This window comes from Branchiostoma lanceolatum, chromosome 11, assembly GCF_035083965.1.
Source record: "Branchiostoma lanceolatum isolate klBraLanc5 chromosome 11, klBraLanc5.hap2, whole genome shotgun sequence".
In the NCBI taxonomy this organism is placed as follows: Eukaryota; Metazoa; Chordata; class Leptocardii; order Amphioxiformes; family Branchiostomatidae; genus Branchiostoma; species Branchiostoma lanceolatum.
In genome coordinates, this window is record NC_089732.1 from 10763558 (window position 1) to 10778124 (window position 14567).

At 38.9% G+C, this 14567-nt stretch overlaps 3 protein-coding genes across 6 annotated transcripts in view; 1 reads left to right on the plus strand and 2 right to left on the minus strand.

The window, feature by feature from the left end:
* Positions 1-64: 64 nt before the first annotated feature.
* Positions 65-7044, minus strand: LOC136444738 (26S proteasome non-ATPase regulatory subunit 14). The gene is made up of 11 exons (XM_066442447.1): positions 6873-7044; positions 6493-6554; positions 4774-4848; positions 3992-4111; positions 3578-3648; positions 3205-3355; positions 2894-3001; positions 2514-2588; positions 1772-1897; positions 1412-1474; positions 65-1095 (listed from the first exon to the last, which is right to left on the minus strand). Exons 2-11 carry the CDS (start codon positions 6538-6540, stop codon positions 997-999), a joined length of 936 nt encoding a protein of 311 aa, XP_066298544.1. The 5' UTR covers positions 6541-6554; positions 6873-7044; the 3' UTR covers positions 65-996.
* A 187-nt stretch (positions 7045-7231) lies between these two features.
* On the plus strand, positions 7232-9769 carry LOC136444739 (COX assembly mitochondrial protein homolog). Its single transcript, XM_066442448.1, has 4 exons — positions 7232-7463; positions 7684-7782; positions 8338-8428; positions 9096-9769. Exons 1-4 carry the CDS (start codon positions 7448-7450, stop codon positions 9217-9219), a joined length of 330 nt encoding a protein of 109 aa, XP_066298545.1. The 5' UTR covers positions 7232-7447; the 3' UTR covers positions 9220-9769.
* Positions 9770-10009: 240 nt separating this feature from the next.
* LOC136444737 (transportin-1-like) overlaps positions 10010-14567 on the minus strand; it is a 30213-nt gene continuing 25655 nt past the window's right edge. For all 4 annotated transcript variants that reach the window (XM_066442446.1, XM_066442443.1, XM_066442445.1 and 1 more), the window contains exon 26: positions 10010-14480. The gene's annotated coding sequence lies outside the window, so the exon portion shown is untranslated. The remainder of the gene's footprint in view (positions 14481-14567) is intronic.

Sequence of the window (14567 nt, forward strand, 5' to 3'; positions counted from 1 at the left end):
CAAACAAAACCTTCTTTGAATACATCTAAACTATCATGTATCTGATTGAAGACGACAGGCACAATTAAGTCTTAAGAAAGGATCACTTTATTTCCCATGGTATAACAGCACAAGTATTTACCATTGTCAAGTAACTCTCGTGCATTGTACATGCGTACCCGATAAGTGTACATATGTGATTAGTGCAAAGTATGATTTAGTATTAGCAAAATAGTAACTGTGTAAGATGACTAAGAGCATTTAACAGATACTAGTATGACTTCATTGATGGCTGAGGAGTGAAGAGAGAGGATATAAGTATAGAAGGGTGTACCAATGGCAATGCTGGAATAGACCGATCCTGACTGTCTATCACAATTAGCAGTTCAACCAATGATAACTTAGCAATTAGCAGTTAGACCAATGAAAGAGTGGCTGCATGTCCGTCATATATTTGCCTTTAAATTTGTGTATTTTTTATTTCTAAGTATTGACAGAGGTGGGTGAGGCTTTGGGATCAGTCTACTAATGTCTTTTACTCGACATGTTGTATAAAATAAACATTGCCTTCTGTTAATAAGAGCTTGCTTCACAGCTACAAGAAAAGTTTGAAATGGTTTGACCTATTTTGACAAAGTAGCCAGTAGTATAAAGTTACATAACCAGTTATAGGTAGTGACTGATTGACTCAACTGTCAACTGAATCGTTACTCAAGTGGACTCAGTAAATAGCTATAATTCTATCATATAGTGGAGGCAATTTTCAATACTAAACAAGGCCTGGTTCCAATCTGATTCCAATTTTGAACTTCAAGATTTTCCCATTCTTGTATCAACCCTTTTTTAAAGTAGACACTTTTATTTAGTTAAATATTCCAATTTCTAATATTCCAGAACCAAGGTTTGTCATCTGTGAAACAATACCAATGTGGATAGATACAGGAATACGTAGCTGCCAACAACCTTGTTAGATGGGCCTGACCATATCCCTGCATGGAAACTAAAGCTTGGAGAGGACTATTTGAAAATGACTGTGTCTAACATGGCTCCTAAACACTGTACAATATTTGATGTCATCAGCACATCAACATGCTCCTCCAAATGGCGCTTGGGGTCCTGTAAACAGCAAGAACCACACAAAATTAGACTCACATTTGCAAATCATAATAAAATATGTCTGGTATTCAACAGTCTTAAATACCATACAGAATGCAAAAGTTTCATCACATAGAATTTGAACCTCAACATATATCATTACAGATTGCTTGAAATTAGCAGAAAATGTTTTTCTGTTGAAGCTGTCATTACGATATGAAATTCTAGTCTGTTTACAATTTTTCCTGTTGAAGCTGTCATTACAATATGACAATGTATTACTATGTGGATTACATGGAGTGTTCATATAAACAAAAACAACAGTTACTGTACTCACCAGTCTGCCTACGTTCTTGATAGCAAGCTGTTCTGGGGTCATCTTGTCTTCTTCCTCTACAGCCTACAAACAGTTAAATACACAGTTTAACTAGAGCACTTGAAATATGATGACAGTTTATCAACTTCAAGTTCTATACTTATATCTCCAAATGCAATAATAATATTGTGAGTGATTGAGTGAGTGAGTGAGCAGGTGGGAGTTGGTAGTGAGTGAGTGACAGTTGGTGTAAGTGAATGAGTGAGTACATGAAAGAATGTGTGGGTGAGTGAGTGAGTGAGTGCGTGAGTGAGTGAGTGAGTGAGTGAGTGAGTGAGTACATGAATGAATGAATGTGTGGATAGATAAGTGACTCCATACCTTGTTGTAGTTCTTGGCCAGCTCCAACATCTCCTGTACTGTCTTCTCGTTCAGACCGCAGTGTTCAGAGTAGTCCTGTAGTGTCAGACCTTCCATCCAAGACTTCTTGTGTAGGTTCAGCAACATCTGAAACAAACACACTCCTGTTATATGAAAGTGGTCAAGAACCAGTTTAGCTCACTGAAGAGCTATTCTTCCATTGGCCGTGACAGAGAAGACAGATGCTAAGTACATTGTGCATCATTTACAGGTTCATTGTACCGGGGAAATTCTCCTAGCTCTTTTCCAACAAGAACAACGAACAGTGGACCCAGGGCTCGAAATTCAGTTTTGGGAATAGGTGCACTGGTGCACCCAACCTAAAAAATTGGGTGCACTAAAAACATTTTTGGGTGCACCACATAAAATAAAGTAGAATGTAACTATTGTAAGCAAAACCTAACCACTGGACTATGCATGCTACACAAAGAACCTCTTGATGAAAAAATCCTCAAGATATATTCTGTGTCGACTATGTACAGATAATCCAAGGGTATGTCAGAGTTACCTTCTTCATTAGTCTTACATATGTTTTGATAAAATCATAGTCAATGTTATTTTATGAAAACAGCAAAGGAAAAGAGGATAAGAAAATAAAACAATGCAACACACACATATACTTGCTGTGTCACATTAGAACATGTACTTGTATGTACTAATGTGACACAGTTGTTGAAAGGTGTTGAAGATTTGGCAGACAAACCTTTTGCTCCAGCTCATTTTTACGGTAGTTGATGGAGATGGAATAGTAGTGTCTGTTTAATCCATGAATGAGGGCCTATGGCACACAGGGAAGAACAATAGAATTAAACAATTACACATAATATCCAATGTGTATTTAACCTCTATACAATTCAATTGTTAATATTCTTGTTAAGTATTTTCAGGTTCTATGTTTATTGTTTAAACGTTGCCATAAATCTGAAAAAATCTGATGGCAGTTGATACAAGTGTCAACTATATCTTTGTTTATAACTATGGAATTATAGTATTATCTCAACTCTAATAAACTGAAGGATAGTTAGGCTATTTTCCCCATAAGAATTAGACAGTACAATACTGCTAGTATCCTTTCCTACTGACCTGTATAGAGGGTTTCTGCAGATGGCCCAGGTTGGAGGTGGTTTGTCGAGGCTCCTGTCCCAACACCATCATGTTTGGGTTGATCAGTCGGAAGGCATCAATCACAACCTGGGAGAGGAAACAAAATGTCAATAACTCAAAACATTTCTTCTTTTTTATCTAAGTTTCAGTGTGTACATTTTGTCTCAGGCTTCTTCTTTATGCAGCAAGCCTTCTGACGCTAAGCAATTGATCGTGTGTATGGTGGATCTTCCGCGTGATCCCTAACTGAGAATCAATCCCTCCAAAAATAAATGTTTCTGAATACCAACCTTTCCTTTGACACTCTGGATGGGATCCACCACCACAGCTACAGCTCGCTCCGACAGGGCCTCAAAACTCTGCTGTGTGTTGATGTCGACGCCCGACAACCAGCAGCCGAACCCAGGATGGGAGTGGTACCACCCAACAACCATCTCAGGCCTGGGTGGGGAGGGGGGAACATACAGAAAAACAGTGCTATTAAGTTCACACCTTTGTACTGACTTAACAATAACATTCAACAAAAAGAAAGCAGACAAAGATGGACAATGCAGACGTTAGAGTAGACCCTTTCCACATCTTTCCTATATGATATGTATATCATCATCATCATATGTACATGCATATATCATAGTATATATATATGTACATATATCCACCCACCTGCCTGTCTGCTTCAACATGTCTAACATCTTAGCCTGGAACACTGGATCTACAGCCTCCACACTTACTCCCTGTGAACAACAGATAGGTTAACACTTTAAGCTTTAGCACACTGAAGTAGCCATTTAGCACCCCATTTTCTATTGGTTACAGAGTTAGGCAGCAGGGAGAAGTTTAAAATGATCATTGGCTGTAACTCATTTAAATATTGTCTCAAAAGCTGCCAATATCAGTTAGTTTTTTTAATCAAAACCTCAATAGTATTCACAAATATAGTTATATATGATACAGTTATATATGTGAGATACAGTTATATATGATAAACAGTATGTATTCTAATTCTATGATGATGTATGTATCTAATGATGATGCTTATCTGTTGTGGAAATAAATAAACAAAGAAAGCAGGCTGACCGTCCCAGACTGTGGCATGGCGAAGACGTCGATGACACGGACGGTGTAGTCATCCACAAACTCTCCCAACATCAGACCCATCACCTCCATGGGCACACCTGCACGCCCGTGCTTCAGCATCTGCAGTTAGAAATATCAACCAAGAATCTTTATGACATTTACGCTCGCTCCATAACATCTTCTTAAGTCGAGGTAGGAATGTTGTCTTTGGCTTTGAGATCTGTAGAAGCAATTTGGCCCCTTTGAAAAGTACGTAGCTGTATACTAGTAGCTGATATCATATTTATCAGGTAAAAAAGGTAGGTAAAGGCAGTCCCATAGCATTTTTGAGGCTGTAGGGGTAGTGGGTTGTTATCCACTGTGTCTGGAGCATGGTATTTGAACTGAATTGAAGGCGGAGCCTTTTACCTGCCCAACTGAAGTCAGGTACCCATTTTACACCTGGGTGGAGTGAGGAAAGTTGTGTAAAGTACCTTTCCCAAGGGCACAACATTGGTGGTATGTCAGGGGACTCAAACAGAGGACCTCTATTTTCTGAGCCAAACAGCCTAACTGTTATGCTAACACAATGCCAATATCGGGCATCAAGTCTTAATAAAAGCATGGAATTGAATATAATCATTACAGTTATATATAGCCTTAGAATAGATATACATATTATACTAACATAATATCTGAGCAAAATGGCAACTTCCATAAATCTTACATTCAATTAGTGTCAGTGATGATATTTCAAATGAAGCACAACATTTTTGGAACACATTTGATGATTAGAGACAAACCTTGAGCAGGGCCAGTGATGAGATGTACACCTGTTCTGCTGTGTCTACTGCTGGTGCATCACTTGGAGGCGTACCCTGGAGTTTGGATACATGTGTATAGTATATAAATGGTAAGTTGTGTGTGAGGGTGTGTGGGTGTGTGTATAACAATGACAATTCCAACGTTAGCATCCGGAATTCAATTTTCGACAACGGTGATGCTGGCATAATTTGATGGATTAGACTCCGAAGCACAAGCAATACAGTAAAATATAGACCAATCTGGAACAGCCATATCAAACGTTATCCTGGCCCAGGTATGACATAAATGTACTACATACATACTGTAGCTCAAGTAGATGTTTTGAAGACAAAAACATGGAATCTTATAACATCCTATATTGGACAGCTGCTTAAGTAAGTGCTGATACATTATTCTCTATGTAGTTCCTTAAACAATTTCATAGTACATTGTACATGGTATTTGACAAGCTATCTAAAAGTTTTTTTTGTAATATATTAGCCACTGAAATCATACATGATCAGTGTTTCCGCCAGATCACGACTGAGAGGCCGTCCACTTGGGGAGGGCTGTACTGCGAAAATTAATTGACCGTACCGCGAAAATTGATTGACCGTACCGCGAAAATTAATTGACCAGGAAAAGTAACTGAATGCTGTGATCAGAAAAGACTTTGTTAATTTTTCAAAATCAATTTGTTACGAAGGTCGCTATAATACTGCTTCAATCGTCACAAAATGCGATCTATATTGACCAGAAACGCTTGAAGTGTAAAGGGGTTTTCCCGCCCTGTGGTCACGTGACATCTTACCGTCAACCAATCAGAGCACAGGTTTTATGACGCGGACCAATCAGCGCTTAGAACCTTGCATATCAATGAGCTTAAAAACATGGCGGACGGCCCGGGACGGGGCAGGTTGCGACTCGAGCGAGCGTCATGACTTATGTGAATTCATAGCGAAAAATACGATTTATCTACGGTACATATGGAGAATTTTCACGGAAAAACATTCAAAGGAATATATATTGTGTCGAATACGGTGAGAAATGATGGCGAATCGCGGCAAATCGCGGCAAATCACGACGTAGAGGCTGAAATGCACGGGCGAAATTCTTGTTTTGTTTACGTTTTTCCTTGTTTTCTTCGATGACTTTCTTCGATTGAGTCTTGAAAAACGGGTTTTTAATGAGATCACCGTATGCCAAAGGCACCGACATCAATTCTTCGCAAGCTTAACAATAGCAACAAACAAAAGAGTGTGAATGTCCAACGATATAGAGCGTCCCCACGCCCGCAGTAACAAAGAAAAACAAAGAAATTATGCCGACCTCTCGTATTTTTTCCCCGATTTCTCGGCATTTAGTTTGTCTTTTTTTTAAAGAGGACGGCCTATGTCTGAGTTCAGGCCGTCCAAAGCGACATAAGGCCGTCATTTGACGGGAAGACGCCCCTCTGGTGGAAACACTGTACATGATGTACATGTATGTCTCAGATAATTCATGCAAAGAAATTGTACTACTACTAGTTGATACACAGAAAGATCTAAACATGTATAAAACTGTGTATTATGCGATAATGAAAGAATTAAGAGTATTTGAACTTAAACCTTGTGATTGAGTCTAGCAAAATTCTAGATGCTATTAAACAAAACATTATAACAATTATAACAAGAACAAGAAATGATGGCCTCTCCAGACTATCACTAGTTTGTACTCACCCCTCCCATTCCAGGGATGGCACCTCCAAGACGTAAAAGACGATCCATGTTCAGACGAAGATCTACCAGTAAGAGAAAACAAAATAATAAAATTAATTTGGTATTAAAGGCATGCTTTGTACATTTACGTCTAAATAACATGGACACAGACAGTTAATAACTAACTCAAAATAGGTTAAATTACAGGATATGATTAATATTAGCGTGAAGATTTATAACATCTAATATTTTCTAGTTCATTTCTGCTTCATGCCGTATTAGAACGGGAATAGTGGCGTCGATGGACAAATTATCGTACGTGCAAGTCATCTTCTCCGATCGCCCCCCTCCCCATCACCCCAACTTCAGTACTATACATTCGTACAAAAGAGCGTACAAACCTTTAAATTGTTGTTAGTGATTATCAGGAGCCTTAGACCCACCGATCAATGCCAGCTGAAGCTGACTATCTGTTTGTTGACTGTTTTTACCGATGAAATTGTGAAAATTTCGACTTCAAACTCTCCGTTTCCACACTTTCCCCCGTTGCACTCTGGTATATGTCAGAGGTCATATAATGGCCCCCAAATGTAAAAAAGAGAATGAAGAAATACACATAATTTCTGACAACAAACACATTTGTCCTATTTCTGTCATATGAAAAGTTCAGAATATGTAATAGAATTATAGGATTTCTGTATATTGGATAAAACTAGGAGAGTTATTGTCAGGTTTTTGAAGATTATTAGCGTTTCGTTGGTTTGGGGGTCAAATGAGGTCAGAGAAGGGACGTGCGATTTACACAACACAGAATCTTCAACCTATCTGTTTGTACCTTCTTTAGCGCGGTATAAGTCTCTGTTCTAATCTCACTAAGGTCTTGAGGAGGTACCTATCATCATCTTGACGAGAAACACAATCTGTCTTGAAGTTGAGCGCGTTTGAGGCAGAGAGGAAGAACGAAAACAACCACAAGATGACCACTGAAACTGGTAAGGTTATGGCATAGGGTCGAGTCTTCCTGAATGTTACATACGAAAATTATATAAGATATTGCATTGCAACTGATTTGTTCATTAATATTAAAGCATCCTAAGTACTGAAACAATGATAAATTATGGAAAAATTATGGATTAATTTACCACACCTGCAATTGTTCATTGCTAACGATTTTATGACGCAGTACGATTGTTTTCATAACCCTTTCTGTAGAGATAGTTGAGCCCCCACTGAGACATGTGGAGACAGACGTCCTGATCCCAAAGATGATGAGAGCAAAGGCGAAGGAAAGATGTCACCAGGAGGTCAAGGGTAAGACTGATGTAACATTTCCCCTTTTTACAGTACAACTTTTTTGTACATGTATTGTCAACCTTCAGGAAATTAAGGCCCCATTTCTGATTAAAGGCAGTTTCAACATTTGTGCTCTGAAATAACTTGTGCATGATGAAAGAATTTACTGTGTGAAATTGTATAAATTGGGCTTGTAATGTGAGTCACAGTTGTGCATGGTTTAAATGATTAAGTTACTGTATCCATATTGTCCTTGCTGTATCAAACTCAATGCATTTATATAAGGATCCGGAGGTCGATAATTACCCAAAGTCTGCATCGATTTAATAGAAATTTTTTTGGCTCAGTTTTGACATGCATGTCTGAAAGTGAAAGCATTATCTATACATATGTATATGTGTCTGAATAAGTCAGCCCTTCAGTTTGACAGCATTAAAGTGTACCTGTACTACCATGGATCGATGTACAAATAACCAGTTTTTCAATACATAATGTTCAAAATGACTGAGTACCTGTATTATACTACCAATGTATTATCTGAAAAACCTGACCCAAATGTGTGTTTGTGTGCAGACTTTACCGACTGCTGTAAGGACAGTGGACTGGGCATGGTGCTGAAGTGTAGACAACAGAACACAACACTCAGGGCCTGCCTCACCAAATAGTAGGTCATCTTTGTATTCTTTATATGTATGTATGTATGTGTGTGTGTGTGTGTGTGTGTGTGTGTGTGTGTATGTGTGTGTGTGTGTGTGTATGTATATATATATATATATGTATATATATATATATAGAGAGAGAGTTATATTTAGTAAACACTGGACATGAACTGGACTTGTAAAAACGTTTAGGTTCGAACCTGAACCTCTGGACCTGAATCCAGACCTGAACATGAGTTTAGGTTATGTTTTAAGCAGTATGGGATTGATAAACCTGAGCCTATTCTTCTAGTGTGACATATTGCAAGTGTTTTATTTATTTTTTTCAACCTCAAACATCTTTCTGAATAGAACGCTTTCCAAACTCAGGAGCTATCGCAAACTCTGTTGTTGCTAGAGCACAATTTGGGGGTAACATGTGTGAGTTGGCTCCAATTAGAAGATAAACATGTAACGTTACTACAATGTTTGGTTTTTGCCCAACTCATGCACATTCCTACCGGATTGTGCTCTCACAAGAGCAGATTTTGCAATGGCGCCATATCAAGTTTTGGGAAAGGGGGCTATATATTGCAGGAGGGTATTTTGAGCCCTGATTACATTGAGGATTCATAACTGTTATTCATATCTTGGCAAGAGAAATGACCAACCCACCTAACTCCTCCCCCCCAGTTACAAGGACCCAGAGTTCTATGAGATGTGCAAGCAGGAGTACCTACTGCAGAAGAGGGAGTTCCTGGAGACTGGTGTCCGCAAGTCCAGCAAAACATCTTCCAAACTGCCTACAACTATGTAATACAGGATAGAGGATACTTAACATTAACCATGTCACCGGCAGTAGAAGGAAACATTTAAGTTTGCAGAAAAGCCTTAGAGGACCAGCTTGTGTAAAGGTTTCAGAAAGGAATTTTTGTCAAATATAACAAGGAAAAGAACATTACAGTAACATTCAAGTGCTTTGTATTTCATTGTTTGAATTTAGGGTTGGCAAGCTTTTCTTTGTTGTTAAATACTGGTAGTAAAATTATTGAAACAGAGTAGATTTGTTTTGAATTTTTCATACCTGTATCTTAAATCAAAATTTCTGCTCAATTTTGTAGTGTATACCGCCATAATGTCAAACTCAGGTTTTGCCAACCACACAAATTGAGGAGTAAATCATTCTGATTATGTGTTCTACAATGCCAATATCCTGGAAAATCAATTCAGAAGAGAATCCTTGTTGAAAGTTGCTTTTCAGTAAATCTGTCATGTGTGGTTTTCCTCTGACAATGATGTTGCGTAGAACATTATATTATACATGTACATCGATTCAAATAAAAGTACACGTAGTACCTTGCATTAAAGATGATTTGTCTTCAGCTCATATGTACTTGTAGATAGTGTTCAATTCTTGCAGTTTTGCTTTGTGTACTGCTCTAACATGCATATGGTATTTGGAGCCACAAATTATATCTTTTATAGATATTATACAATATTGGCTTTAGTGAGTAGCAGTGTAATACTAAATTAAGGAGATTGTTGTGAATAATTGAATGAAACCACTGATAGTGATGGTAGATCAAGGATCACACAGAAAACAGAAGTACTCTAAAATGGTTTATTTCTTACTTTTAACATCCTATAATGTACATTGTACATAAACATACTATTCATACTCTATTTTACAACTTTACCGTTACAAAATACCTTATCACAATAATCAACTTCTTATTATATATATTAATCTTACTTCTAAAACTTTGGTGGCCCCAGGTTTCATACAAATGTGGACAACTTGACAAAAATACTCAAGCATCTGGGAAGAGAATAGAAAGAGGGAGGGAAAGAGGTGAGAAAAAGAATTTTTTGGAAGGAGAACAAAATTTATACAAAACTTGCAGACCAGCTGAGTTTATACGGTTGCAACAAGCTGCAACAACCAACATACAAAAATAGAGGCGATCCTCTACAGCATTCTGCAGGAATCCCCTGTAGTTAATCTTGATCACAAGTACGGCAGAGGAGCTTTAATATGTCCAACATTCAACAACAACTGCATCATGTTTCCATCATCATGTCAGACAATCTTCACACAAGCGTCAGACCTTATTGCTTGTTGAACATGCTAGCAAGCCCACTGCGACATGCTCAAGACTGGCCAATCACACAAAACTTGGTCCCATAGTCAGTCACAAAGCAACTCATGCATACACACACACAGACACACGCATGCACATACACACACTCATACATACACATGTGGAAGACTGGAGTGGATTTCATGGGTCATGATTGCTATGTCCCACGTCACGTGAAACTGCTGCAGGGACTGTTACCAAAACCATCAATTTTGCATCGCACTTCAAGAACTCCAGAACACATGTCCTGCCCGTTCAACAAAGGAGTCTCCCCGGGTTCTCAAGGTCTCAAATCCACTGGCAAGGTGTCAGTTTGTCAGATTTTACAGTTGTTGTTTCCAATGTTGTTCGGATGGTACCCCATACATCAGATCTACACTTCCCCAGTGGGTTGGCCCAAGGAAACTCCTGTCCCTACATGCTGGGTTTAACAATAGCTGCTACTTCAAAAGACACTTCCATCACGGAACTGCTGAAGCTGTGTTACAACTGTTTTCATGCATCACCAAAGTACATGCACAGGATACAAAACAAATTGTCCATATCAGAGCTAGAAGTTAGTGAACTCAGAGCTGAGTTCCATTGTGGGTTAGTACTAGTGTTAGTCATGGATTAGTACAGGTCTTCCCAAAGTGAAAAGTTCCCATGGGACAAAGATGCTATTTGAGACATGTTCCCTTTTGAGTTTTGCTTAAAATCATTACTAAATCCTTCTAAGAGGTATTAGAAGTTGTGGATTGATTAAGCCAAAAAGCAGGATTATAAACCATGCTAGTGACCAGCTCCTTATACGAGCCCCAGTTTTAATTCTCTGAAGCTACTCGAAAGGAATGTTAGAATCTGGCTGGCTGTCAAAAGAAAACATTTTCAGGCTAGAGAAAACAAGACTGTGTGGGAAACATAGGAGAGGTTAACACTGATAAAATGTCATGGTACAGACAATCATTCTACTTCAGTGGTCAATTCTGTTACTGGCTATTTCCACAAGCAGTTTTAGCATCCCGACTTATAAAATGTAAATTTCTGGCCGCCTGTCACAAGCTACAGGCCCTGCAGCAGATCCATGCTGACTACAGACTAACGAGTTCTAGCCTACATCCCGCAGACATGCCGGCTTGGTAAATTTGAAGGTGGGACCAACGAGGTAGCAAGCAGAGCAGGCTCCTGTAATAATTAAGTACACGTTTAACCGTACCGTACGATTGCACATTGACACACGCTGGTTTGAAGTACACTGCCATGCAAAGAGAATGTGTCGGAAAAAATCTTTGACCATCATAACTCAACTTCTCATTGCATCAGGGAATGACAGAAATTAGTGGCAAGACAATAAACTCTTTCAACAACTACATATCCTTTGCACTGGATGTCATCACTATGCACTTGCGCCCAAGACTTGCCTGTTAGTGAGTGGTCAGTGAAAAGCATATGTTACTTGTTGCTGATCTACAATCCTTATCCTTGCTAGGATTGCAACATACAGTACACCACAGAAACATCTTTGAGACAGACATAGAGTTAGTAAAAGAGGCCTACTAAAAGCACTGTTGCCTCGGTGGACAGTTTTGTTCCTTTTGATTAACAGCGAGGGAGAATTACATGTCCATGTATGGGAACCTCAGTCATGAGGAGGTGAACGTATGTGATAGTGAGACGACATTGCCGATAGCACCAATGTTTTCTTTACATGTTCAGTGGTCAAACAACTGACTTCTGTATGCAACATGTTCACATTGCACACACAGTACATAACCATGGAGGTTTCGATGGTAACCCCCATAGACACAAACACACTGGTATAGCCAGGATTTCAACAGGGAATGGCCACGTAATAGAAAAGGTGGGATCACCATGGCCGAGGACACACATACTACAGTACAGGTCTGGCAGAATGACAGTTGGAAGGATGACGCGCCCCTGGCTACACCAGCGAAATGCAACAAAACAAACAAACAAGTGTAGCACTTGTACATGTAGGCAGACACACAATGTCCGTGGGACACGAAAGAGGAGGAAAAAAACACAAGAGAGTTGAAGTGTACAACTCAAACAAATGGGAGATGCTTTCCGATGAGGCTTGGAAATGAGTGAATGAATGAATGAATGCCAAAGCACTATGATTAAGGACCACCATTACAAGGAGTCCCCCCAGGTCTTAACTCCCAACCCTGATGTACCCAACTTAACAGACTTAAGTGTAGCTTACCTTACCATCTCAGCATTACACTGACTTACCCCTATCCTGGCCATAATGGCACAACCTCCCCTAGTTCTTATCTTACTTCCCAAACTATGTCTTAGCTTAACGTACCACTGGACGTACAGGTTGTCCATACTTAAGCTAACCACTTACAAGTCACTGATTTTACTGTGCATGCTGTAGTAGTAGTATTAGCTATACCAACACACAAAGTTATGGGCCAAGTTATGCCTTGGCTGGTACTGTAGTACTTTCCACTGTACTGGGGGTATCAATGTACATACTCGTCCATGCACAGAGGTACCTTATTCTAATACACAATATTAAGACTATCCTGCATATCCAGTTAAAAGTACTTCAGCATAAAGTTGTGCAATACCATATACTCATTTATCGTAAGCCTATGGACATCACTTGTATAGAGTAGAGAATCAATACTGAATGTCCAGGTAAGCTGGAATTCTTTCATTAGAACTGAGCATCAACTTCTGGTCCAAAATCTTACACAAATGAAAAGTATTTGTACTTATCCTACCTTTATTCTACTGAGCTTCAAACTGAATGCCAGTGAAAATAAAGACCAGGTCAGCCAATAAGCCTGATGACTAATTTAGATTCAGACCTGCACTTTTTTCTCTCCTAGCTTTCCCATATATCTTAATGGCTTAGCTACATCTTAAAAATGCCTTTGGGGCACTTCTGTGTTGAGACAAAAGTACTTACTAGTAGTAGTGCTAGAATATTACCCAAAGAGAAATATCTTACTGTTCATTCATAAAGCTTAACTTACTTAAAGAATAGACTTACAATACTTAACCTTACTTGTGGTTTAGAATTGAACATTTGCTACCAATACTGTACTTAAAGGAATACTTTTCATTCGAGAACATTCGTTGATTATTCTGGACCAGAAGAAGATTCTCATGTTATGCTAATTTTAAGATTCGAAAGATACCAGGGTGCAGTTTAATACACATGAAGTGTCAAAAATCTGCATCCTTCAATATAGATGTCTGCCATACAAATAAGATTCAACCTCAATGGATATCTCTTTCAGCCATCCAGCCTTACAAAACAGTTATTTCTGCTGACATACCAACACTCTAGTACCTCTCTCTCATTTTATGTGACTGAAAAGTGTCAATAGAGAAACAGTACATGAGGAATATGTGTACTTTTAATGATCAGTTATAGTATTGCATGGAATAGTCTGGGCCTAAAGAGCATTGTTGTAGGCACATTGACAGCAGAAATCATTTAAGTGAAGTGATGGCTTGAAAATTGAGTGCCATTCAACTTTGGTGTAGTAGGCAGAATGAAAAGGATTGATTAAGTACTGGCTGGTAAACTTCATTATAGTTGAGGGTTTACTTTTGTAGGTGTTGACCATATACAGCATAAAATATGGAAGTGATGAACCACAGTTTGGCCCAAACTTTGCCATGCGTGTGTTTAACCGTCATAAAGTACACATGTTCCCCATCTTTAAGAGCTTTTGTTACATAGCAACCCCTGCACATGGACCAGAGTCCACCTTGTTCTCAATACCAGCCTTGCTACACTTCTCTACCTGGTAAGTGTTTATCACACCATCCTGTCAAACCCCCATTGGTGAGTGGGATCTGACTTGTATGGCATGTTTAAGTTGTACAGATGTGGGTCAGGGTTCATGGTTGGCCACATCGTAAGCCTGCTCTCCTCTCTCACACTTAAGACTGCAAAGTCTTCCTTCTGTACCTGAAAAACAACAGATTCAATCTTTGTAAGAATGGATCAATGTGAACAAACATGTTCACACTGTTGTGTTGTATATATCAGGACTGT

What these genes read in the sequence shown, in the direction of transcription:
- LOC136444738 (XM_066442447.1), bottom strand. Translation starts at nt 6,540, where the DNA reads ATGGATCGTCTTTTACGTCTTGGAGGTGCCATCCCTGGAATGGGAGGG. An exon ending in CCATGCCACAGTCTGGGACG is followed by an intron (nt 3,649 to 3,991) that starts GTCAGCCTGCTT and finishes TGTTGTTCACAG; the next exon opens with GGAGTAAGTGTGGAGGCTGT. An exon ending in ATGTTGAAGCAGACAGGCAG is followed by an intron (nt 3,356 to 3,577) that starts GTGGGTGGATAT and finishes CTCCCCACCCAG; the next exon opens with GCCTGAGATGGTTGTTGGGT.
- LOC136444739 (XM_066442448.1), top strand. An exon ending in ATGTCACCAGGAGGTCAAGG is followed by an intron (nt 7,783 to 8,337) that starts GTAAGACTGATG and finishes GTTTGTGTGCAG; the next exon opens with ACTTTACCGACTGCTGTAAG. An exon ending in AGGGCCTGCCTCACCAAATA is followed by an intron (nt 8,429 to 9,095) that starts GTAGGTCATCTT and finishes CCTCCCCCCCAG; the next exon opens with TTACAAGGACCCAGAGTTCT.